At 44.2% G+C, this 23959-nt stretch overlaps 2 protein-coding genes across 5 annotated transcripts in view; one reads left to right on the forward strand and one right to left on the reverse strand.

The window, feature by feature from the left end:
• Positions 1-224: 224 nt before the first annotated feature.
• faap24 (FA core complex associated protein 24) lies at positions 225-3220 on the reverse strand. Its single transcript, XM_080874558.1, has 4 exons — positions 3007-3220; positions 1794-1936; positions 1559-1714; positions 225-1341 (listed from the first exon to the last, which is right to left on the reverse strand). The coding sequence occupies exons 1-4, from the start codon at positions 3107-3109 to the stop codon at positions 1093-1095; spliced, it is 651 nt and encodes a 216-aa protein (XP_080730684.1). The 5' UTR covers positions 3110-3220; the 3' UTR covers positions 225-1092.
• Positions 3221-4734: 1514 nt separating this feature from the next.
• Positions 4735-23959, forward strand: part of tdrd12 (tudor domain containing 12) — a 34940-nt gene continuing 15715 nt past the window's right edge. The window contains exons 1-21 of one of the 4 annotated variants that reach the window (XM_080876410.1): positions 4735-4805; positions 5025-5080; positions 5784-5945; positions 6028-6164; positions 13750-13869; positions 13947-14002; positions 14098-14183; positions 14270-14432; positions 14816-14883; positions 14969-15078; positions 15155-15220; positions 15303-15354; positions 16560-16585; positions 16678-16746; positions 17809-17883; positions 18936-18996; positions 19176-19283; positions 21392-21574; positions 21648-21801; positions 21905-22032; positions 23486-23674. In XM_080876410.1, coding sequence (XP_080732536.1) covers positions 5057-5080; positions 5784-5945; positions 6028-6164; positions 13750-13869; positions 13947-14002; positions 14098-14183; positions 14270-14432; positions 14816-14883; positions 14969-15078; positions 15155-15220; positions 15303-15354; positions 16560-16585; positions 16678-16746; positions 17809-17883; positions 18936-18996; positions 19176-19283; positions 21392-21574; positions 21648-21801; positions 21905-22032; positions 23486-23674 — 2037 coding nt within the window. In that variant the 5' untranslated portion in view covers positions 4735-4805; positions 5025-5056. The remainder of the gene's footprint in view (positions 4806-5024; positions 5081-5783; positions 5946-6027; positions 6165-13749; positions 13870-13946; positions 14003-14097; positions 14184-14269; positions 14433-14815; positions 14884-14968; positions 15079-15154; positions 15221-15302; positions 15355-16559; positions 16586-16677; positions 16747-17808; positions 17884-18935; positions 18997-19175; positions 19284-21391; positions 21575-21647; positions 21802-21904; positions 22033-23485; positions 23675-23959) is intronic. The other 3 variants (XM_080876411.1, XM_080876412.1, XM_080876413.1) reach the window with 3 other exon arrangements.

Below are 23959 nucleotides of genomic sequence, written 5' to 3' on the forward strand. Positions count from 1 at the left end.
AAAATATATAGAAGAACGATGAGGTAATATAAAGTTACAGATATTAATGTAGTCGAGTGTGCCAAATTTCAAAGTGTAACACACACCCCAACATATGCAGTCTGTGCATGTGTTAGTATCCTCCGACTGAAATGAGTCGGTCACACAGGAATAACCTGCAGCTCATTTCATCAGAATAATACTTTCAGGTATTTTTAAAGCAATAAAAAGAAAAAATGCGAAACTTTGTTTTTATTTTTATTTCACAGGCGTAGAAAACAGTTTTGCATGCATTCAAAATCTGGAAACTTTTCTCTGCTCAGGAGGCAAACTGATGTCCGAGTCCGTCCTTTAAAACTGAACCATCATTCAGGTCAAAATAAATAATGCAGAGTAAAAATCGGCACATGAACCGAGTCGTGGAATTAGCTCAGGCTCAGCTCTGTGGCCAGTGACAGTTGGGAACACACTGGGCAACATGTTAGGTTAACGCTGCCTCCAACGCTTCCTGCTCACGCTGAAGGCTGCGCTGCAAACCGTCGTCTCAGAGACACAAATGTGCGAGTAATTCTCGCATCAGCCTGGCGCCTGGTTTAGAGCGACACACGTCAGGCAGTTTGCAGGAAGCCTTCGCTCTCACACATCTCAGGATGCAAACACCGTGAATGTCGATGAAGATGAGGAGCGTGCCTGACCTGAGGCACCACTGTGAAAAGTGCCGTTTGCTGTGCAGGTCATGGTCACCCGGCTCTGATCAGGAGTGATGGCCCTGATCGTCCAGTGACTGTTCTCATTCCTGGGGTGCCAAATAATCCTGATTTACTCGTCAATTTAAACTACGGTTTTTTTCTATTAGTGAGATGGATCAGGATTCCTGCTGCGACGGGGTTATTCTCCCCCAAACGCCAACCTTTACCTCATTTTAACCGTGCAGGTTTTATTGCTTCAACCTAACCAGCAACTGCAAGCCAGAGTAAAAACATTTTCTTCAGCCTCCTCGTGCAGACATCTCAGCTCTGGGAACCAGGACTGTTGTCTCTCAGTGTGAATCGATGCTGCAGGAACTTCAGTCTCAAGGCTGGATTTTGGCCACTGTAATCTGAACTGAGCTGTTCAGGTCCCGGCAGTGTGTTTGTGGAAGAAGCTATGGATCTGCTGAGCGCCAGCCTGGCCCACGATGGGCTCCAGCTCGCCGGGGGAGGCGTTGCAGAGCTGCTGGATGCTGGAGAAGTGCCGCAACAGCACCAGAGCTTTGACCTTGCCCACCCCGGGGATCTGCTGGACCAGAGCCAGGACCAGAGGGTCCAGCAGGCGGGACGAGCTCTTCCTCCTGAAGGGGTTCTCCCGACCCTCCCCGTGAACCTGGAGACAACAAGAACAAGCCTCAAATTCAACAAGAAGGCCAGCTTTGATTGGTCTTTTGTTCTGATTGGTTTGAATCCTTTTTGTTACGCAGGGTTTAATATTTTTATGACACACTTACAAAATGTGACATCATAGAGAAAAACAACGCAAAATGATTTTATGTACCGTAACCCAGAGTTAAGGACTAAAAATCAACACATTCTGGAAATCTTACCATCTGAGCGATGAGCTGTGAGGCGTCGGCCTGCCCGCTGATGGGCAGCAGAGACAGGCCGAGGTCAAACACCACAAACTTCTGCACAGCGGGGAAGTACTGCTCGCTGAGTCTGGTCTTCTCCACCAACACCAGCTCCTGGAAGCTGCTCCCAGCCTGAAAACAAACACGAGGAGCGCCTCCAATATCAACCTGAACATCATCGAGAAGCTTCCAGGTTCCACATCAAACTTACGTTCCTGTAGCGAACCACCTTCCTCTTGTAGCTGCTTCCTGCGATGATGTCACACTCAGAGACGTAGAGGACACTGCTTTTGTTGGGCAGGAGGAAATCTGCCACTCCGAGCTCAGTCTCAAAGATGATTTTCACACCTCCACCTGCAGCAGATGCAAATTCATTGCACTAAATACACAAACACTTTAGCCAGAGCGGGAAGCACTCACTGTGTGTGGATCTGTGGGTGCTAAAAGCATACTGTTACTAGAGCCATCCAGTCCTTCTCTAAAAGCAAACATTACATTTCTTAAAAGTGCTTTAAAAGTCCAAACACCCACAGCTACAAACATCTGACTGACACTGCCCCCTCACTGCATCATTACATGCAACAAGCGGCTTCTGCATTCTACGTTGCGCGTCAGACGACCACAAGGGGGCAGTATATAACGGTGTGCAATTAAAGCCGCTTTAACTGAAACTGAAGAGAAGCTGCCTGCACACAGAACTCACACCGCTGTCTGTATGTGTCGTCATCATTCATTTGATCAGTAATAAAGTGACTGAGGTATTTCACCGTACTGAACCTCAGGAGTGTTGTTGGACAGTTTAAACACAGGGAAATCGAGCTGTTCATGCTGCTGGGTTCTGCACATCGACACGACGCTTTTAAAGCACTGTACTTTATGTCAACTCACCAAATGCTTCCAGTCTGACCACCTCACTGATTCACATCTTAATAAGGGAAAAACTGCCAAGTTGCAGCCCTCTGCTGTTATTGCTCATAAAATACAGATTTTTGTGATGAAATCAAATAGCTATATTTACAGAGCTACGTAAGCTGTCATTCAATTTTAGGCCAAATATCTGATACTATGAGTTTTATGAATATATCATTTAAAAAGTGTAGCTGAAGTTTAATAATAAATTCTGAGAGCATGAATTTGTTTGAAAATATTATTATTATCATATTTGAACATTAACATTAAACTCTGGCATCAAAAAATATGTTCTATTGAAAATAAACTATACTTAACACAGTATAAATAATTCAGGAACTATAAAATAAGGCTTCACATCTACACGCGTTTTGCGTTTCATGCAGAACTCCCCCCCCATAAACACAACCTTAAAAGTATTAAAAGTCAGTACTTTTATAATAAAACGTTAAAGGCGGGTTCTCGTCTGATTTTTGGTGAATATTTATTACTCCGGGTTCGTGGTGCTTATTTACCTTTCAAACCCTGAATGAAGGACGAATTTCTCCATTTGTCGCTGCAGATCATGTGTCCGTAAGGAGGAACCGCGTTAAGCAGCTCAGGCGCTTTGTTCTCCATGCAGCTGAGCGCCACAGCGGGTTAAAGTTGCCTTGGGTGACTGTAGGACGTTAGCTACCAGGGTTCGCTTTTGCCTCCATAAGTTAACTCGCTTCCTCCTTCTTCTTCTTTATAGGGTTTATTGGCAGTTGGCAAACAGCAAAATGGTGCACTACCGCCACCAGCTGGTGTGGAGTGTGGACCGAAATGACAAAAAATTGGACTTTGTAAAACCATCGCCCTTTCCTCTCTTCCTCCGCTTGCTTTTGCCACCTTTCCTTCATTTTGTATCCCATTCTACTCTTGATCTCCGTCCCACTAACACTAATATCCATACCTACCATCGGTCTCCTTGTTGCTTCTTTTGCTGTCCTATTTGCCGTTTCATTTCCTTTAACTTCATGATGTGCTGGTAACCATAAGAATGTGACCACAAGCCCCATCATAATTATTCTGAGTAATGTTTGCTGGATCTCTATCAGAATGTCAGTCTGCATTCTGAGTGACTGTCTTGCAGACCGGCCGGTGATGAGCTCGAGTCTGAACATATCACAGAACTTAGTGGTTTTGTTTCTTCAACCCACTGGACTGCTAACAATAATGAAACCATTTCTCCTGTGCACACTGATAAATCGTCACTGATCCTTTTCCCTACTTTGATATTAAATTCAGGAACAATAAATGCTATCCCGCTTTGGTTGGCTGTATTCTTTGATGCATCTATGTAGATTTTGACATAACTACAATACTGATTAATATATTCCTGCGCTGTATGTGAAGATAAACCCCCTCTCCTTGTTCTTTTTGTTTAACAATGTGAAATATGCTACTGCATCAGGGAGCATCCATGGTGGTATTGTAGGCAACGGTGCTGTTTGACTTATGTTGATCTTGTCCAGATTAAGTTCAGCTGCTTTCTGTCCCACTGTCCACCCAAAGCTCTTCAGTTCACCTTTCTCTTTATCCCAGCACGGTTGGAAAACAGTTTTTGTCGGATGATCTTGACCATGTCCTTGTAAACTTGCCCAGTAATTCAATGCCAGTTTGTAATGTCACAATCCCCCATTTCTTTTCCTCCTTTCCTGCCTGTGTTCAGATGACGGACATACACCTCCACGTCGCCCCCTGGAGGACAGGAGGAAGAGCGCACCTGCACGGCCTAGATAATATAAGAACTTTATTTATCCCGAGGGAAGTTCTTTTGTCATCGGACAGTGTAAAAATGACAAAATGCGTGCTAAAAATATTTGTGTTTTTTTTCTCTCCTAGATCCCCCTCCGCCTCCCCCCCTTTTTTAAAGATTTTTTTCTAACGTTTTTTTGTGGGTTTTTCCTCTTAGGGAATCGGGTTTTATGGCGTTTTTTTCTTTTAAATTAAAATTATTTTATTATATTATATATTATTATTATATTTTAATATATTTTTTATAGGAATTTCTTAATCTTATTTTTATTCTCATTTATTATTTTTATTTTTTCTTGTAAATTATTAACCTTTCTTTCTTGGAATTTATTTGGTAAATTTCCCAGCCTTTTCTTCAATCATGTTTTATACACGAACATATTTTAATGGATAAAATTAATACAAAATAAATAAAATTTTTACAATAAGGAAAAGGCTGGCACCGTAGCGCCCTCTACCGGTCAGACTCGGCACTGACCCCTCCGTCTGCCTTTCTTCGCGCCTTACACTCGCTGCTGCTTTCGCCCACAAACAGGTACGTTCGACCTGCGAATTCGACGCTAAACAGAAACAAGTTACAGGGAAAAAGTTGTTTTAACCGAAGACTGAAAAATGTTTCTTCTTCTTTTTATCATTTGAAATTTCAGTAAAACGGAGCGTAGCTGGCGAGCTAACGTTAGCTAACGGGGCTCAAGTTTAAACAGTTGGCGTTCGAGAAACGGTAAATCTGTTAAATCCGACTGTTTTCTTCCAGTGTCGCTGCTTTCGGACTGACGAAATAAAGAAATGGTGAAAATATCTGTTCTGAAGGTACGTGATCCTTTAATGGCTGTGTTACTGCTTTAATTAGCTAAACGTGGCTCACGGGTTCAGTTTTGATGCCCAGCAGATGTAGTTGGTGTATTTAACCCTTTCACGCACAGTGGTCACTACAGTGGGCAGCTATTCAAAGGCTGTTTTCTTGTATTTGTGTCAGTGTTGATGGTGTATTTGCACATAAAACACTACATTGGACACATGTGTCCCTTCATACTCTGCCACCCACTGGTCAGCCCGTGGAGTGGTAGCCACCTAAGTGGACATGTAAAAAAAACCAACCAAATCTTAGAAAAGTATGTTTAAAAAAAATGAAATTCAAAAACCGTCTTTTCATGCCTAAAGATGAATAAAAAAATCCTGATTGTGGTTGTCATGATTCATGTGCTAAAGGGTTAAACCTTTAAAATATCACTTATCACAAAGGTGTTTCAGGTGTGATTACTTGTCACCTCCATAACAGAAGATAGCCTTTATTAGTTCCCCACGTGGGAAATTTGTCACATGTCACTGGGAGAGGGTGAAACAAAATAAGTGTAATAATGAAATGCAAAGATTGAAGACTTTATTTTCTTTAATTTGTCAAAATGTAAGTTAGTTATTTAAGTGAAGTTCAAGCTGAGCATCAAGAGGTGCAAAACATACCTTTCTATGCAGCACAGTGATGATGATGTGTACTTCAAACTGAACTCTGCAGGTGGAGAACCCATCGTGTCTCTGGGGTGCCATTTTGGGTCTCAGCGGCGATGTGGAGACTTCAGAACATTACAAAAAGCTACATTTTCAGATGAACCTCTTCTACCGCGACACCACGCAGGACGTGTGCACGCTAAAGCCTACGTCGTTGGAGGAAGGACGGGTATCAAGACGTCAGAAACAATGTTGCTCCTGCGTTGGGCGAGGTGATAGAGTAAGGAGATTTGTGTGTGCTTTCCTGTCAGGTGTATGTGGTGTACTGGGCGGTAAAGAAGTCGTGGTTTCGGGCCGTGGTGGAGTCGATCTTCGTGGACTCGGTTTCCTGTCAAGCTTGTTGCTTTCTGGTCGACCACGGAGAGAAAGTCGTCGTCCCCTCAGAGCAGTAAGACCAGAGCAGCTTGGGAAAAACTGCTTCCACCTCATATCACACACACAACAGTCGGGTCAGAATAGTGGACACAATATATCTTTAGGCTTCATGCAAGAACATTTTCAGCCTGTAATCTTAAACCTGTTGGGCCTTCAGTTAGACTTTGCAGCGCCTTTAAAGCTGGTTAGATTTAAGTGCTTCAGAATAAAATATAAGGTTTCAGGTTAAATCTAACTGATAATCCTCATATTTAACACATTTAACATAACTGATACTGCTAAAACATGGCTTCCCACACACAGACTTCAGAATCAGAGAGACTTTATTTATCCCCAAGGGGCAATTAAGATACAACAGAGCAGCATGACATTGAAGATAAGGACAGTGCCTAAACAGGCAAAAAGAGTGAGATAATAAATACACAGGATATACAGTATATACACAGTTTTAAAAGTACACAATTTCAAAATTAAAGTGACTGAAAGGTGAATAAATAACTGTAAGTGACTAAAATGGAGTAAAGTGTCGGCAGTATAAAGAGCGTAGAGTAGTTTATGTTTCTGGTGTTGGAAATGTTCTTATCGGCTGGAGCTAAAAAGCAGAGGGGCTTTGGGGACAAAGGTGGCGCTCCTCCTCTCAGTCCTGCAGGAAATGCAGCGGAGGCGCCGCCCAGAGGGGAGCATTGAAATTACAGGGTTCGTACGGGTGCTTGAAATCATTGAAAATACTTGGATTTTAATGTTGTCTTTTCAAGGTTTGAAAAGTGCTTGAATATCAGATGTGGTGCTTGAAAGTGTAACTGTATTTCATTCACCACAAATAACTATCTGATTGAATAGTTTTCTTATCAGATAGAGAAATAAAATGAGTCGCAAAATGTAGAGGCAAATTTTCCCCGCCTGGCTGCCTTGTGTCTGTTTCAATATGTGACCCCACCCCTCCCTCGGACAGTCGAGGATGAGTGCGCTAACACAGCGGTCCCCGGGCCTCGGACCGGTACCGGGCCGAGAGTTGAGGCTCAGGTGTGAAATGTGTGGTTTTCAGGGTTTTTATCGTTTACTTGGTTTTCCTGGGTCTTTTCACGTGTGTTATGAATAAATCTCCTTTTTTTCGGTACCGGTACTGGTTTTATTTTGTTGTATTTATCCGCGACACCTTAAAGGCCGGTCGGTGAAAATATTGTCGGGCATAAACCGGTCCGTGGCGCAAAAAATGTTGGAGACCGCTGCGCTAACATTCCTGTAGGTCGCTGTTTTAATGAGTGTTTGATGGAAAACAACAATGGCGGAGTTTGCGCTCTCCAGTCGCATGATAGTTGAGTCCTAGTAAATAATTTTCCAGTACGTGTACGTTACACACGCTATTTTTTAAAATTATGATTATTATTTTGCTATCAGACTCGCTGGAGAAATGATTGAAATGCACTGAGTGTGATGCAGTATGGCAGCGCTGTTATGGAATATGCTGTGAACTTAGCTAACATTATTTAGCAGTAATATGAGTTAATTTACTCAAGTGAAAGCTTTAAACATTAGCCTGATACATAACTAGCCAACTTAAGGCTTTCTGGTTAACCCTCTGGGGTCGACGGGCCCAGAGTCTCCATTTCAACTTGGGTCGAACGTGCGGACTTCAAACTGTATACCAGTGTTTAAATTGTGTGATAGGCCACGTAAAACCGATGTTTTTTGTTTTCAATAAAACAGTGGCGTTTACTCCGGGAAGAAACTGTAAAAGATAAGATAAGATAACCTTTATTAGTCCCACACGTGGGAAATTTGTTTTGTCACAGCAGGAAGTGGACAGTGCAAAATTTATGAGGCAAAAATTAGAATACAATAAGAATAAATACAGTACACAACTGTACAGAATAGAATAAAATAAAATACTATATACAGTAGAATAAAATAAAATAAATATACAATAAGATAAAAATAGAATACAAATACAAATACTATATACAACTGAGTAAAAATACAACGATGACAGAAAGGATTATTGCACTTAGTATTATTGCATATGTATGGATGTGTGTGTTTGTTCAGTTAAAGTCTTTATTATGGAGTCTGACAGCAGTGGGGAGGAAAGACCTGCGAAATCTCTCCGTCCCACACCGTGGGTGCCGCAGTCTCCCACTGAAGGAGCTGCTCAGTGCTGTCACAGTCTGCTGCATGGGGTGGGAGATGTTGTCCATCAGGGATGACAGCTTAGCCGCCGTTCTCCTGTCACTCACCACCTCCACTGGGTCCAGAGGGCATCCTAGAACAGAGCTGGCCCTTCGGATCACCCTGTTCAGTCTCTTCCTGTCCCCAGCAGAGATGCTGCCGCCCCAGCAGACCACGCCATAAAAGATAGCAGAAGCCACAACAGAGTCATAGAAGGTCTTCAGGAGTGGGCCCTCCACTCCAAACGACCTGAGTCTCCGCAGCAGGTACAGCCTGCTCTGCCCTTTCCTGTAGAGGGCGTCTGAGTTATGAGTCCAGTCCAGTCTGTTGTTCAGATGAACACCAAGGTACCTGTAGCTGTCCACAGCCTCAATGTCCATACCTTGGATGTTCAGTGGTTGCAGTGGAGAATGCTTGTGCCTGCGGAAGTCTACCACCAGTTCCTTGGTTTTACTGGCGTTGATCTGGAGGTAGTTCTGCTGGCACCAGTCCACAAAGTCTTGGGTCAGACCTCTGTACTCCTTGTCGTCCCCATCAGTGATGAGGCCGACTATTGCAGAGTCATCAGAGAACTTCTGCAGGAAGCACTGGGTGGAATTGTGGGAGAAGTCTGCAGTGTAGAAAACGGCGTTTTCTAAGCGCTAGCAAACACGCTTTGCTTGTGAGTGAAAAACAACAGTTATTGGTGAAAAAAGAAAACAACAACTCCTTCTCTATTGGTGGAAAAATGTACCATGTTGACCAATCAAAAAAATGATATGGCAACATGTGGCATCTGGTTGTTTGGGAAGAGGGGGAAGTTTTAGGAGTGAGCGAAAGAGAGAGACAGTTTTGATACGTGAGAAATTTGTGAGGTTTACCGTGTTTGGAGTCTCAAGTAGGGGTGGGCGATATAAACGATATACGATAGGAACGATATGAATTTGGCCAACAATAGAGATTTTGACTATATCGCGATAGCGCATGTTGATGATGTCATCTAGCTGTGCCTGTTGTGGTCGAAAGCATCGCAGCGGCTACAACCATTATCATTATAAGTGCCTGTTGGTTGAAAACCTGCGCCAGAGTTCTGGCAGGCAGGCCAATGATTTTAGAGCACACTGATGCAGTGTGCTGCAGTCTGTTCTTGTTCTGAAGGCTGAGGGAGTGGAACCAGCAGGTAATGGAGAAGGTCATGATGCTTTCCAGGAAGGCGTAGTAAAGTCATCATGATGGGTGTGCTGACTCCAAAGGAGTTGAGTTTCCTAAGGAGGTATAGCCATCGGTGGCACTTCCTGAGAATCTCCTCTGTCTTGGCAGAGAATTTCAGGAGGTTGTCAAAGATGGTTCCCAGGTATTTGTACTCCTCAACTACTTCCACTGGCTTCCCGTGGATGGTGGTGGTGGCTGCCTACTGGAGAAGGTCACCACCATCTCTTTGGTTTTGCTCACGTTCAGTTCAAGTTTGGATCTGTCACACCACTCTACAAACTCCTGCAGAGTGGGCCCGTGGTGCTGTGAGGGGCCTGACAGGAGAACTGTGTCGTCAGCATATTTCACCAGGTGACAGAGCTGTGTGGATCTGCAGTCATCGGTGTAGATGATGAAGAGCAGGGGGGAGCGCACACAGCCCTGGGGGGAGCCAGTGGAGGTGGAATGGAGACCGGAACGTTTACTGTTTAGAGAAGGATAGAAGGAGCTTCACGGTGTCCTTGGTCGTGTCCAAATTCATGGGCTGCATCCTCCTGGGGCCGCATTTGTAGACCGATTACGTCACAGCGACGCGCCGAAGGCTGTTCAAATTCGTAGACTCCTCCGAATGCAGCCGACGGGTGTGTCCTTCGTGGCCCACCATATCCCAGAATTCATAGCGCGGCCCAGCCAAACTCCAGTTTCCAATAATGGCGGCCGCTACTAAGTTTTAAAATTACTCATACTAATCTTTCTGGGTCACAAAATAAACTTTTAACATATTTTCAGGCGAGAAAGTAGCTGTGTAAACTTCAAATATCTGCTCGGTTTATCAAGATATCACATATTTGCAAAAGTGCTTCGACGTTTTCAGAGGCGTCTGCTACCCACCAGCTCGACAGCTAGCCGGGAGCTCGAGGGTTACTGATGCGGCCGAGAACGGCACAACTCCCGGCACATCATTTTCAGATCACCGCGGACTTTCGCTACTCGGGTTAAACGTGATATATAAGTCACTTAGACAACCTAAAAATGTTATTGTTGGGCTTTTTTCAATGTTTTGTTTGTTTGTGAGTAAATCGGTTTGACTGAGATTAAAGTTATTAGATTAGATAAAATAAAACTTTATTAATCCCCCTCCTCCTTGGTTTTCACACAGCTGAATAAACGTCAAACAGAAAACTGATTAAACGGAAGTGTGAGACGGTCGAGAATTTACGCCAGTGTCCTGACGGCTGAGTTTATTAAACTCCACCGAGACAGCGGTGACGCTAATCTGAAGGCTAGACCGTCCAATTTCACGGCCATTTACTTCCGGCCTACCCGACCCTCTGAGGACCCGGCCCACGTAGACCGCGAAGGCTGGGTCCTCAGGAGGATGCAGCCCATGAATTTGGACACGACCTTTGTGTGCCAAGAGAGGGACTGTGTTAGTGCATGAGAGGGTGGTGCAGACCACCTCCAGCTTATCTGGGGAACACTGAACACTTTGCTGTTACACTCAGCTCTCTCTTTACCACAACGAGCCGGTGCACAGTGTCTGCACCGCCGACCCAATCTGTCAGTTTTAAAATATTCCATAACCATCATCTCATATTATTTTGTCTTAAATGTTCTTGTCTTTCTTTAAAAATGGCTCCTATCATTTCTGGATGTCACTTACATTATAATTTCTTGGCACTATCCTATGGAGAACCTTTATTTCCTTTCTTTTTTTCCTTCTTTGCAGTGAGTGTGGGGTGTCAGATTAAGCTACGTGGTCCTCCACCTGTTTTCTTCCTTTTCTGTTAGTTTCTGTTAGTCTGTTAGTCTTGGTTTATGGGTTTGGAGACAAAAATACAGGAGGCCTATCTGTTACGGAGGAGAATAGGAAGACTTCAGGGGAGTTTTATGAGGACATGCAGACGGTTGGTATGACAGAGGAGGATGCTGGGATAGGAGGAGAGTGAGGTCCATTTTTAGATAATCCGTTACTGATTTATTCCCCTAGGCTCTTATTTTGAAAATCTAAATCTGTGGGGAGCTTTAAAAAAAAAAAGAGGAAAGAAAACTTTTTTTAAAACTGGTTCTGCTGCGTGATTCTAGACATGAAGGTGCAGAGAGCTGCGCTGCATTTACTACCAAATGTTATATGAATGATGAGAGGAAGACTCATGTCAGGGGTGTGTGAAAAAAACAAAACAAAAACAAACACCCAGCACGCCCCTACGGGCGGTTTGTCCTTGAAGCTCGGGTCCTCTACCAGAGGCCTGGGAGCTTGAGGGTCCTGCGCAGTATCTTAGCTGTTCCCAGGACTGCGCTCTTCTGGACAGAGATCTCCGATGTTATTCCCGGGATCTGCTGGAGCCACTCGCCTAGCTTGGGAGTCACCGCACCTAGTGCTCCGATTACCACGGGGACCACCGTTACCTTCACCCTCCACATCCTCTCGAGCTCTTCTCTGAGCCCTTGGTATTTCTCCAGCTTCTCGTGTTCCTTCTTCCTGATATTGCTGTCATTCGGAACCGCTACATCGATCACTACGGCCGTCTTCTTCTGTTTGTCTACCACCACTATGTCCGGTTGGTTAGCCACCACCATTTTGTCCGTCTGTATCTGGAAGTCCCACAGGATCTTAGCTCGGTCATTCTCCACCACCCTTGGGGGCATCTCCCATTTTGACCTCGGGACTTCCAGGTTATACTCGGCACAGATGTTTCTGTACACTATGCCGGCCACTTGGTTATGGCGTTCCATGTATGCCTTGCCTGCTAGCATCTTGCACCCTGCTGTTATGTGCTGGATTGTCTCTGGGGCATCTTTACACAGCCTGCACCTGCATCCTATTCATGTAACCCCGGCGGAAGGGGCTACATGAATAGGATGATGGACCTGTGTGTGTGTGTGTGTGTGTGTGTGTGTGTGTGTGTGTATTAGTGATGGGTCGTTCGCGAACGAAATGGCTCTTAGAGCCGGCTCTTTGACGTGAACGACGCGAGCCGGCTCCTTATCGCGAGCCGTCACGTGGGGTTTTTTTTTTTTTTCTTTCTCTCAGCCTCTCTCTCGCACCTTTTTTCCGCTTCACTCTGCACGCGAGCCTTGTGCTTTACGCTGGGCAGAGGGGGGAGGGGCGGTAGTTACACTCAGTAGCACAGGAACAGAGCCAGAGAGAGAGAAAGAGAGGCAGGGACAACAACATTAGAAAGGTATAGTAATCATCCACAACTATTTTCGGTTGCAGATGATAAAGGATTGAGAAAGTTTATTCATGCAGGTCCATATGACAGAGAATATGCATGTTCTTTTAGTTTTCATATTATAATTTATATTTAATTGTGTTGTGGTTTGCAGTGTTTTGTGTTCTTTTCACTTTAAATTTGTGAAAGGAAAAAGCTGAAAATTTAAATAGTTAAAACTTGAAATGTGAATAGTTGATTTTTGTATTATATGATTTATTTATTACATTTTATGTGGAGTGAATAAATAAAAGTATATTTACGGTGGCCCCTAGAGACAAAGCACATACAAACTTCAAATCACGTACGAACTCTGAAGCATGTACAAACTCCAAAACACGTAAAAACTCCAAAACACGTAAAAACACGTACAAACTCCGAAGCACGTAAAAACTCAGAAGCATTTAAAAACTCAGAAGCACATAAAAACTCAAAACACGTACAAAAGACAACAGAAGTGCTCCAGGATGCTGCGCGCAGTGTTGAGCCTTTGTTATCTTGTGGCTACACAAGCCAGCAAGTACCAACGACCGGATTTGGTGTGTGGTAGTAACAGGTAAATGAACTTTTTTTTTAAATTATTTGAATATATATACGAGTGCCTGTGTATAAATACACAAACAATACACACATGCTTTCAATTGTGTAATTTAAGTGATCTAGTAGCTCTGCTTTGGAAGTTCAGTTCATGCTAGAAATGTGTTTTGGAGTTTGTACGTGTTTTGTCTCTAGGGGCCACCGCATATATTTATATATAAACATATATAAATAAAACCACTTGTTTTTACGTTAGTAATTCCTTTTGTGCATAATTTTATATTATTGTTAATAATAAATTAATTAAAGCAACAAAACAACCTGAAGAGCCGGTTCGGAGCCGAAAGAGCCGGCTCTTTTTAGTGAGCCGAACCTAAAGAGCCGGATCTCTAAAAAGAGCCGGAAATCCCATCACTAGTGTGTGTATATATATATATATATGTGGTTTGTTTTGTTTTTTTGGGGTTTTTTTTGCATCTGTTTGGTTTTTAACTCTATCCCCTCTGAAAGGATCCGGGTGGCAATGGAAAACTTCCTTCAGCTGCCTTTCTGGGTGCAAAAGTTCCACCTGGCGGGAATCAAACCAACAACCCTGCGAGTGTCTCTGCTTGAGGAGAAGGCAGAGCTCAAGTAAGGCGAGCTCATCTCACGTAGTTTGGAGGCTACAACGGAGCACATTTGCAGATATTTATTGTGTTTTTCTGCAGACCGTCAGCTCGGTGGGACAGCTCTGCCACGCTCTTCCTGCACAAGCTGCTGCAAGGTGAGTGTTATTGCTGCTGCTTGAACGCCATTAACATTAGTTTTTATGTTTCGGTGCGATGCATCTCTGAGCTCGACTCGTCTTTCATCTCACAGCATCGACCCTAAAGGAGGCCGTGCTGCTTGAACCTGAGTCAGACTCTACCCCTATCAAGCTTTACGTGACTGTTGGTGACATCAAGGTGAAGTTTGACTAAAAAGCCTTTATTTTGCACGCAGACTTGTTTGGAGACATGTGATCACGTTTGTATTAACCTTTCTTAAACAGATCTGTGTGAATGACGACTTGGTGGCGAAGAGGTTTGCCTACTACAGCACAAAATCAGGCGACGGCCTGGAGGAGGGAGACCGACTTCCTGTGATGCTGTCCTACAGCATCTTAACCCAGAGCGTCTCCCCCAAGCCGACAGCACAAACCCAACCGCCTCCCGGTAAACAGATATATGAACTCTGGCTCACCGCTCTCAACACATGTTGGTTTCATCCATGTTTGATTTGTCTGCAACAAATCAAACATGGATCCATCTGCTGCGGTGGCCCCTCAGGAAACAAAGGAAATAAAATACCTGGTAGTTTGCATTAATGCTTAACAACACCTGCTCTTAACAATTGGCTACTTCTCTACCATCATTTCTGCTCTTATGAGCTTTTCAGTCTGAGCTCTGGATCGCTGCAGTGCCATGATTTGTTCTTTTGCATTCATCTTATTGCTGCCGAGCTTTATTTGTCGGGCTGATGGCCTGAAACATGAAAGAGAGTGCACCTTCTTATTCATATGACTGTATTTGTTCCGGTGCTTGTTTCTGTGTCCCAGATCAGCAGAGTCTGGTTGAAGCTGGGGGGGCAGCTGATTGGCTTACAGCTCCTTCCCTGCTTCCTCAGGTATGCAGCCCTGCTAGCTCACTCACTTTTATCTGTGTTCTAATGAAACAACCACATGTGCTGAACTCTCACGTCTCTGCTTTAGATTGTACAACACAAGCTGGTGAAGGCTGGAGGTGAACATCGGTCAGTGGTCACAAAACAACAGCTGTCTCCAAACAGCCAGTCAGGGAGCGGCTCAGACGCAGCTGAGAGGTGAGCGCCCGTTCAGTTGTTCAGTTCAGCAGAGTTCCGATTAAAAGCAACCAAGTGGCCTCTGTTCACTTTTCAGCAGCTCGTCAGACGACGCAGACTCGTCTCTGGCTGCAGCCCTCACAAAAAACCATCAGCTGTTCAGGTGAGTTGGCCACAGTCTCAGATCGCAGGCACATGATGTTTTATATCATCATGTGTGATGGGCTGTCGCCCCCTCCTCACAGGTTTCTACAGTTTATGAAGCCGGGCAGCAGTTCCGAGCTGGCAGCTCCCCAGGTGAGTGCATTTTCCAACATTGCAGGTGCAGGTTGGACCAACTAGGTTCTAACAGCTGAGCCCGCCGTGTACTCCAGCGGTGTCAGCAGGGGGCGCTCATTAATGTACACGTGTCGTGCAGGCATGAATCCTCCTGAAGGTTTGAGTTGATACTTCATGCAGGAGGAAGCATCTCAGTCAGCAGCTGGTTGTTGTAAATGTCCAGTCGGCTTGACGTGCTGCAGGTTTGCTGCACTCGTACAGAAAAAAGAGCAGCTTTTAGATGATGCGCCCACTCCTGACTGAGATTTGGATTTCCACCCGCTCATAGTAAGAACATTTGAGCCTGTGTGGTACGGCTGTGTCAATGGAAAATTGTATTTAGTAGTCAGTATAATCTTTTAGTGATATAAGTTTGCATATGGTAGAATGCTGCATGTAATCATTTGTGTGTAGAAGTATATAGTTGGTGGCATATTGAAAGAATGTCTCATCCTAGGAGGTCTGTAACATTCTAGAGCAGGGCTGCCCAATCCCGGTCCTCGAGAGCTACTATCCTGCAGCTTTTAGATGCATCCCTACTCCAACACAGCTCAATCAAATGGTTTGATTACCTCTTCAGCATGCCATCGTGTTTGGCAAAGGCCTGATAACAAGCCATTCATTTGATTCGGGTGTGTGGGAACAAGGATGCATCTAAAAGCTGCAGGACGGTAGCTCTCGAGGACCGGGATTGGGCACCCCTGTTCTAGAGTGTTCACCCCCACATCCTAGGAGCATGGGAGAGGTCGTATCTTGTTTTATTGTTTTATGGTAGGATTAACGTAGCTATATTTGTTTTAGTCTAAGTGCCTTTTGTTTTGATGAACTGTTGGACTTTGAGACCAGCAGGTTTAGGGAAGATTTTATGGGGTCACACTCTGACCCCACACACACACACACACACACACACACACACACACACACACACACTCACTCACTGAAGTATAAAATAAAGACAGGGGCAGTTTCTTAGGCGAGTCTCTCAGTCCGGAGGCCGCCCTTGCTAGCAAGAGTTCTGTGTGTTTCTCTTTGCTGAAGAAGTGTTTTAGAATATATTCCTTAACAGGCTGCTATGAGGTCAGACTCAGGACAGACTTGGTGCTGTTAGTGACTAAACTCTGTTCCATCCTGTGATGTTTCTGAAACTAAAATCCAGAATCTTGTTTGGTTTGTTTTCCCTGCAGGAAGCTGAGGTGTTGGATCTGATGAGGTAAAAGACAAAAATTAGCCCAGATAGTAGTCTTTATCTGAGCTGATTGCTTCATTTGTTGGGTTCCCCTCACTGACTGCAGTCTGTCCCAGCAGTGAGAAACCAGGAGCTGAGAATCTTCAGAGCTGTCAGGCTGAATCTTTGGTGGATGAAGAGGCAAGGTAGAGTACTCTGCATGAGGAAAAACCAAACCAAATGGTCATACTAAGTACTCTTAGGGGTATGTTGGAGTGCAACAACAGGACCTGCATTTTACATATATATTAGGGGTGCAACGATACTCGTATCGATATTGAACCGTTCGATACAGTGCTTTCGGTTCGGTACGCATATTTATCGAACAATACAACATTTTTAATTTATTTTATCAACTTTCCTTCTGACGATGCTGTCTGTGTTGAGCGCTCAGTGGATCTGCGTTCGACTACTCTGCCTAGGCTGCACTGTCGACGTGTTGGCCGTCCAGCCCCACGCACGGGGCGATCCGCGGTAGCGCGTTAACAGAGATTTGCCGTGTTGTAGCGTTAACGTCATTTCAGATTAACGCTGACAGCACTAGTGGGAACACAACGAATATGACTGCACATTTACTCCGACAGCATCCTAGTGCAAAGACAAGTGGAAGCAGACAAAAGCAACAAGCACGCATGCTACAAACTTTACCCGAGTCATTTAGACAGCCGTTAGCACAGGATTCTCCTTATGGGGACCTGATATGTTTAATATGCTGCTGAGAATATAGCCCAGAAGAAGCTATAGTATAGCTTTTATTTTGAAAGAGCCACTTCTCTGTAATAAACTCTCTTTTTCAAAGATGAGGGATTCCTCAATCAGATTAATTTTTTTATTACTTTTGTTTCAGCAACATTAAATTTAAAAACTGTACTTTTATAACTTTAATAAATAACAAATTAAAAAGGCATGAACATTTATTTGTATCGAAAAAAATATCGAACCGTGAATCTTTGCACCCGTAATATATTCTTAGATTCTACCAGAGTAAAAATTAGTGTTTCTGTGATGTCGGGCATTTGTGCAGCTCCTTCTCTGTGTAGTTCTTCCATCTTTATCCTTTTATACCTAAACAGAATTCCAGTAGACTGTTCCACATTCCCGGGAAAATCTGATGAGATTAATTAATATTAATAATAATGTGTGCTTTCTCCACATTCAGCATCTTTGTCTTCACTTTAAACGTGTTTCTGATTTTCTCTTTTAATCAGCAGCTCCAGCACATCTGTCGCCTCGGCTCCAGCAGAGGAGACCCAGCGCAGTGAGAAGGACTGGGCCTGTGCACGGTGAGCTGCAGTTTTTCTCTCTCAGGAAGCAACGACACAGGTCAACCTGATAGAAACACGTTACAGGATAGAAGCTCCTGCACACTGTGTTTTAACCATACTGCTCCTGTCTTTGAGCTTTCCTCGATCCCCATAAGACATAAACACTGAGTAAAGACATGAAATGTTTTTCATTTAATTCAATTTTATTTATTTTTTAAATTGTGTTAACTGCACCTGATGATGAAAATACAATTACTGGCTTGGATAAAAGGTGTGTTAATCATTTCTTTGAGTTTGCTTGTAAAATCCACTCACCGGCCACTGTATTAGACACACCTGTATCTAACTGCTTGTTAACAAATATCAGGCCCCGTGTGATTGGCTGATTAGTGAGCAGCAGTTCTCTGGGGAGAAAATGCCTTGTTTAAGGTCAGAGAAGGGCAGAACGGCTTCGAGTTGATAGGAAGGCCAATAGCAAGTCAACCAAGGTGTGCAGAAGAGCATCTCTGTCTTGAAGCAGAAGAGCTACACAGCAGAAACTGAGGCTTCTGTTTACACAGACTCGCCAAAAGTGGACAATAAAAGATAGAAAAACACTGTACGACCTGATGAATCTTTATATCTGCTGCAATGGTTCAGGGTCAAAGTTTGGCATGAACAACATAACAGCATGGATCCATCCTGCCTGTAACTCCACGCCGAGTGTTGTTGCTGACCGTGTCCATCCCTTTATGACCACAGCGTAGCATCCTCTCAGCATCATCTCAGCGGCCTCCACATTCACCAAATCTCACTCCAAAAGAGCATCTTTGAGACGTGGTGAAGCACGCAACAGCTGTGTGATGATGTCCTGTTAACATGGACCAAAATCTCTGAGGAGTGTTTGCAGAAGCTTGTTGAATCTGAGCCATGTAAAATGAAATCGGCTCTAAAGACAAAAGCAGCTCCAACCTGCCACTACCAAGGTGTACCTAATGAAGTGGCTGTGTAGTGTAGTACTATGTCAGGCAGTAATTTGTGTCCAGACTGTTCGACTGAAGTAGTTTCTTCATGTTCTGTCTGTGATGCAGCCTGTTGGAGTTGTTGAATCCACAGGCTCTGAACCCCGATCCCGACGCCCAAGACGCTGTGGTACGTTTACGCAGACAACTCTGATTTAGTTAGAGTGCAAATAAAATTTAAAAAATAATTATTTTACCTCTTAGAAAATATGAAAATGAAAGCCTGTAGATTTATTGGTTGTTACTCATGCAAACACTGCTCATGATGTTATTTAAAGCCTCCTTTGTCCTTTCACCTGGATGTCTCAGGTTTCTCCCCTCGACCCCTGCCGGAGTGGGATTCTGGTGCACGCTACCTCCCCAGCAGAGCCGTGGATCAGTGTGAATGACCCCGCCATCGCAGACACCCTCTGCTGGGTAAACAAGAATACGCCCTGAGTTTGTCATCAGGATCTTTAACATGCTAGGAAACGAGAGTTTAGTGACCTGAACATTCAGGTGTAATTGTAAATGTTGTGAAAGTGGTTTCGTTATTAACAACACAGCATCAGATTCAATTTCAAATTTGAAATGTTCTCAGAAATGGTTCAGAAATACAAATAAAGTTGTTGTTAATTTACTGATTATTTCCTTCATCTAGAGTATTTAAAAGATGGACACACTGCCGCACTTTTTTATTGTTTTTTCAATGAAAGCGTTGAGCATGGGGTTGATTTGAAGTTGAATCTGAGGACGAGTGTGTGCTTACACTTGACTCTGATTGACATAAAGGACATTTTAAATTCAGTAAGATTTTAAACTATCATGTGAGACCATAAGATCACGAGTGCAGGTTTAAGGCACTTGAGCATCAGCTTCCCTTATAGGACACGGGAGTGCTGCTGTCGCCATAATTTTAAAACGCAACGAGGCGCTGTCGCTGTCCATGAGGACCGAGCGATCAGACAGTGAGCGTAGCGATGCTGAGACTCGAGGCATCAGAGCCTGGCCGAAAAAAATCAGCGCCTGGATTTAACTAAGCAAACAGGTAAGAGTGATTCGTAGGTTTCAACTGGCAACAGGTTATTTAACCCTGAAGCAGTAAGTAGCTTCTCATTTCTTAACCTACCGTGTTTGAAGACATGGTCCTGGAGAAGAGAAGCTTTTACTCGAATTGGGATCAAATTATTGTCCTTCATCAAGCAAAGAAATAATGTGGGAGAAACTGAAAGTACAGAAACTGGGTTAAAAAAAAGAGTCCAGCATATTAAAACCTGGGAGGACAGAGGTGAACCATCATCTTTGACGAAGAAACGTGGTCATCATCGTGATCTGACATAACAAATGTTGGTGAAATGTGTACAACGCGAAGAGGACTTGGGACTGAGACTAAACTGCTGTGTTATAGTAACAAAAGCACTTGGTGGTTGGATGGTCTCATGAGTCCAGGTTTAACTGGGGTGGTGCTTCCAGCATTCATACAAACTGTGGAAGATGGTTCTGGAAGTCCAAAAAATGCATCCAACACCACAGAGGTCAGACCGAAGCCCCAGGAAGACTTCACACAGTTCGACTCTTGAATCATCAATTCAAGTTCTTGGTGAAAAATTACTGCAACTCTGGACGGAAGTAGATGTTTATGTGTATGTCAGCTTACCTAAAGGTTATTAGAGGGACAGGAATCCGCACTCATGCCTTTGGTCTCAACAGACTGTAATCCTTCAGTGTCTACAGCTGAAGTAGTTAAATTATAGCCATAAAAAAGAGCAGCTAGGAAGTAACTACTCCGCTAATTACTCATCCTCTGCTGAAAGCCCAGCAGAGGATGTACTTCCTGAGGCAGCTGAAGAAACTCAACCTGCCAACACGGACGATGATGCAATTCTACACTGCAGTCATCAAATCCATCTTCACCTCCTCCATCACCATGTGGTACGTTGGAGCCACTATCAGGGACAAACAGACTGCAGCGTGTTGTGCGCTCTGCTGAGAAGATGATTGACTGCAGGACCTGTACGCCTCCAAGACACTGGGGCGTGCAGCTCGGATCTCAGCTGACCCTTCTCACCCTGGACACAGTCTGTTTAATCTGCTCCCCTCAGGCAGGAGGCTCCGGTCCATCCGCACCAGAACCTCTCGCCATGAGAACAGTTTCTTCCCCTCTGCTGTTGGACTCATGAACCATATATATATACTTAGCACTTTTAATTTTTATTTAAGTGTTGTCTTACAGTATGTTTTCCTAATGTTGTAAACCTGTGCAACATTTGGCAATAAAACCCTTTCTGTATTACTGATCTTATTTGATAACTATCCGTTTCATCCGCGCTCTCATGTGACTGCTCAGTCTTCTCTTGTGTCAGTCCCTCGCCGCTCTTTAACCTCCATCTGAGTTTCAAACAGTCAGTAGAAAAGGTGGACGTAGACACCACGGCTCACGAAGCATCTGTGTTTTTTGAGTCGTAGTACTGAGACAGCATCTAGTGGGCATTAGAGGAAGTGCGGTTTTTTGGTGGTTTCCTCTCACAGTGACCGTTTGTCTCCAGGTGCAGCGGAAGCAGTACAGCACCTTGTCTCCAGCTGACTGTTACAGCTGGCCAGCTGTGGCTCGAGGATACCATACCCTTGTTATCTCCAGCAGCGCAGACCAGCCGCTCAGCTACCTTACCCCACTCCTTACCCACATCATGCTGAACTCCATCTTCACTTCCCACACCTCCAGCTCAGGGGTGAGTGCACACACAGGAGGCAGGAAGCATGGATGAATTCTGCTTTTGTCACTATCAATTCGTATGTTTGTAGCCCATAGCTGTGCTGCTGTGTCCCGGTTGGGAGAAGGTCCAAGCTGTATATGACCTCCTGGGGGTGAGTAAGGTCTCCCAAAAGCTCTACCCCACAACTGTGCTGCTGGGCATCAACAAGGACGAGGCTAAGAGTGTCAAGATCCCCAAAAACTGTGAGTTAAGCATAACGAGCATCATCGCAGTCTGCTAGGTGGTCGATAAATGATTGATTTACATCAGTAACTATTCAGAATCTTCTAATCTGATTAATTCCAGGCCTGCTGTTGGTGACCACTCCTTTCAGTCTGGTCCGTCTGCTGTCCTGCCACTGCTTCCTCTTCCTGCGGCTGTGCCACCTGGTGCTGGACGAAGCTGACCAGCTCTTCAGTCTGGCTCCAGATGAGGTGATGACTTATGATGTACAACTGTAAATGTGCACACATCGCGTCAGTTTTTAGTTCTGTTTTCATTGACGGGCATCAGATAGGATCAATTCAAATAGTAACCTGTAATAAAACTTATCAGAGGGGTTAGAGAGAATTATTTCCAGAAAATGCAATAGCTTACAAACCTGAATCCAAAAGATAAGCAGAGTACAATGTGCAGGGGTACAGAGGACGTGCAGACTGATTGTGGGGGCAGAAGCCTCGGCAGAGAAGCCCAGGTCTCCAGCCTCCAGCTCACTCAGTGTTCCCAGGACATCCTGGAGAGGCTCTGTAGCCCCCTCAGCTGGCTCAGCTGGCGATGTGGAATCATTGAACTCCTCATCCTGCCACTCTTAAAAGGACCTCATTTCCACTGCTTGTATCCACCGTCTCCGAGAGCTTGTGACCATAAGCAAGGGTTGGAAAATAACCAATGATTACATCACTAATGATTCTTCTGCTCCACTCTTGCCTCACTCCTGAACAAAACCCCAAGAGACTTAAAGCATATAATTAGTCTGTGACCCGGAGGCCATGGTCCTGCTCCGGCCTCAGACTTTGAGGTGCTAATTCACACGCAGATGTGAACTGCTCCAGTGTGAGCCTGAGGCTACCTGCTGATGAAGCCAACCGAACCATGCTATCTGTAAAACCCAGAAGTGAGATCCTGAAGCAGAAGCTTTCCACCCCCTGGCTACCCCTGGATGTTCTATCCATGACAGCTATGAACAGAATCTCTGTCAAAGATTCAGGTTTGTGTGTCCTTCGAACAGAGAGTGTTTCAGAATAAGAGTCTTTTATTTTGAAAATAGGCTAGATTCTCCAGGCCCTTCCTGCCCAGCTCACCTGCTCTGTGCAGGTTGATGCAGTTTCTGTAAAATACTACATCTAGTGCTATTTTACGTGACAGTTAGCAGAGAAACTCTTCTGCGATCCATCTGGTGAAATTAATATTGAAACTAGAATGTGCTGCAGTTACATCAATGTTATTCCCCGATAGCTGTGTTTGTTTCAAGGAAAAATATGATCTTCTGTTTTATTTGTGAAGTCGTATTTTGTAGTGACGGGAAGTGCTCATTATTGATGGGAATGAGCAGAACGGACAGGATTAGAAATCAGAGGGACAGCTCAGCTTGAGCTGAGGTTAACAAGAGCAGGTGCAACATGTCTGCACGGCCAGTCACACAGGTGGCAACACAAATGTAGAAAGTACAACACAGCATGACACAAAAGTGGCTTTTGAAACTGGAAACAACAGATTTTCAGGCCTGGTGTTCTTTAGCTACATTAAACCAAAAAAAAGTATTTTTTACCATTGATAATATTTTTAAGAGAGTAAACTGCTATTTTGTAGTTAGACGGTGTTTGTAGTTACAAAGAGTTTGATGGTTGGATTTTACCAAGCCTGAAATATTTTTGTTTCTTCTGTCAGATGACGACCATCTTGCAGCACTTCCAGGTCACCTCTGACAAGGAAAGTGATTCCTGTCCTCCACAGCTGATTGTTGTAGCCAAAAGATGGACAAATCACATGGAGGGTTTGTTATCCACTTACATGCCATGCCCCAGCATCGTCATAAGCGTTCCTGAGGAAGCCGCTCTCTATGGTAACGTTCAGCAGGTCAGTAAAAACTTTCCTGTTCAAATTGGGGTTAAACAGTGGTCTCAGTTACCTTTTTTTAAGTATCTGCATAAAATAAGAGTGAAGGGGAAGGAGCTGGGTGCAGTGTGAAGCTGGGCACACACTGTGTGATTTTTGGCCCAGTTTAAGATGATTTTTTAGTTGTGTTACCGTTTTAGGGATCGGCCCGAGTTTCGCCTTAATCACGTGTCGTGCATCGTGTAGTATAGACGGGGTAATAAGACCAGCTCCTGATAAGCAATAGTATGGTTACAAGAACATCAA

This window comes from Rhamphochromis sp. 'chilingali' (assembly GCF_963969265.1).
Source record: "Rhamphochromis sp. 'chilingali' genome assembly, chromosome: 2".
Classification (NCBI taxonomy): Eukaryota; Metazoa; Chordata; class Actinopteri; order Cichliformes; family Cichlidae; genus Rhamphochromis; species Rhamphochromis sp. 'chilingali'.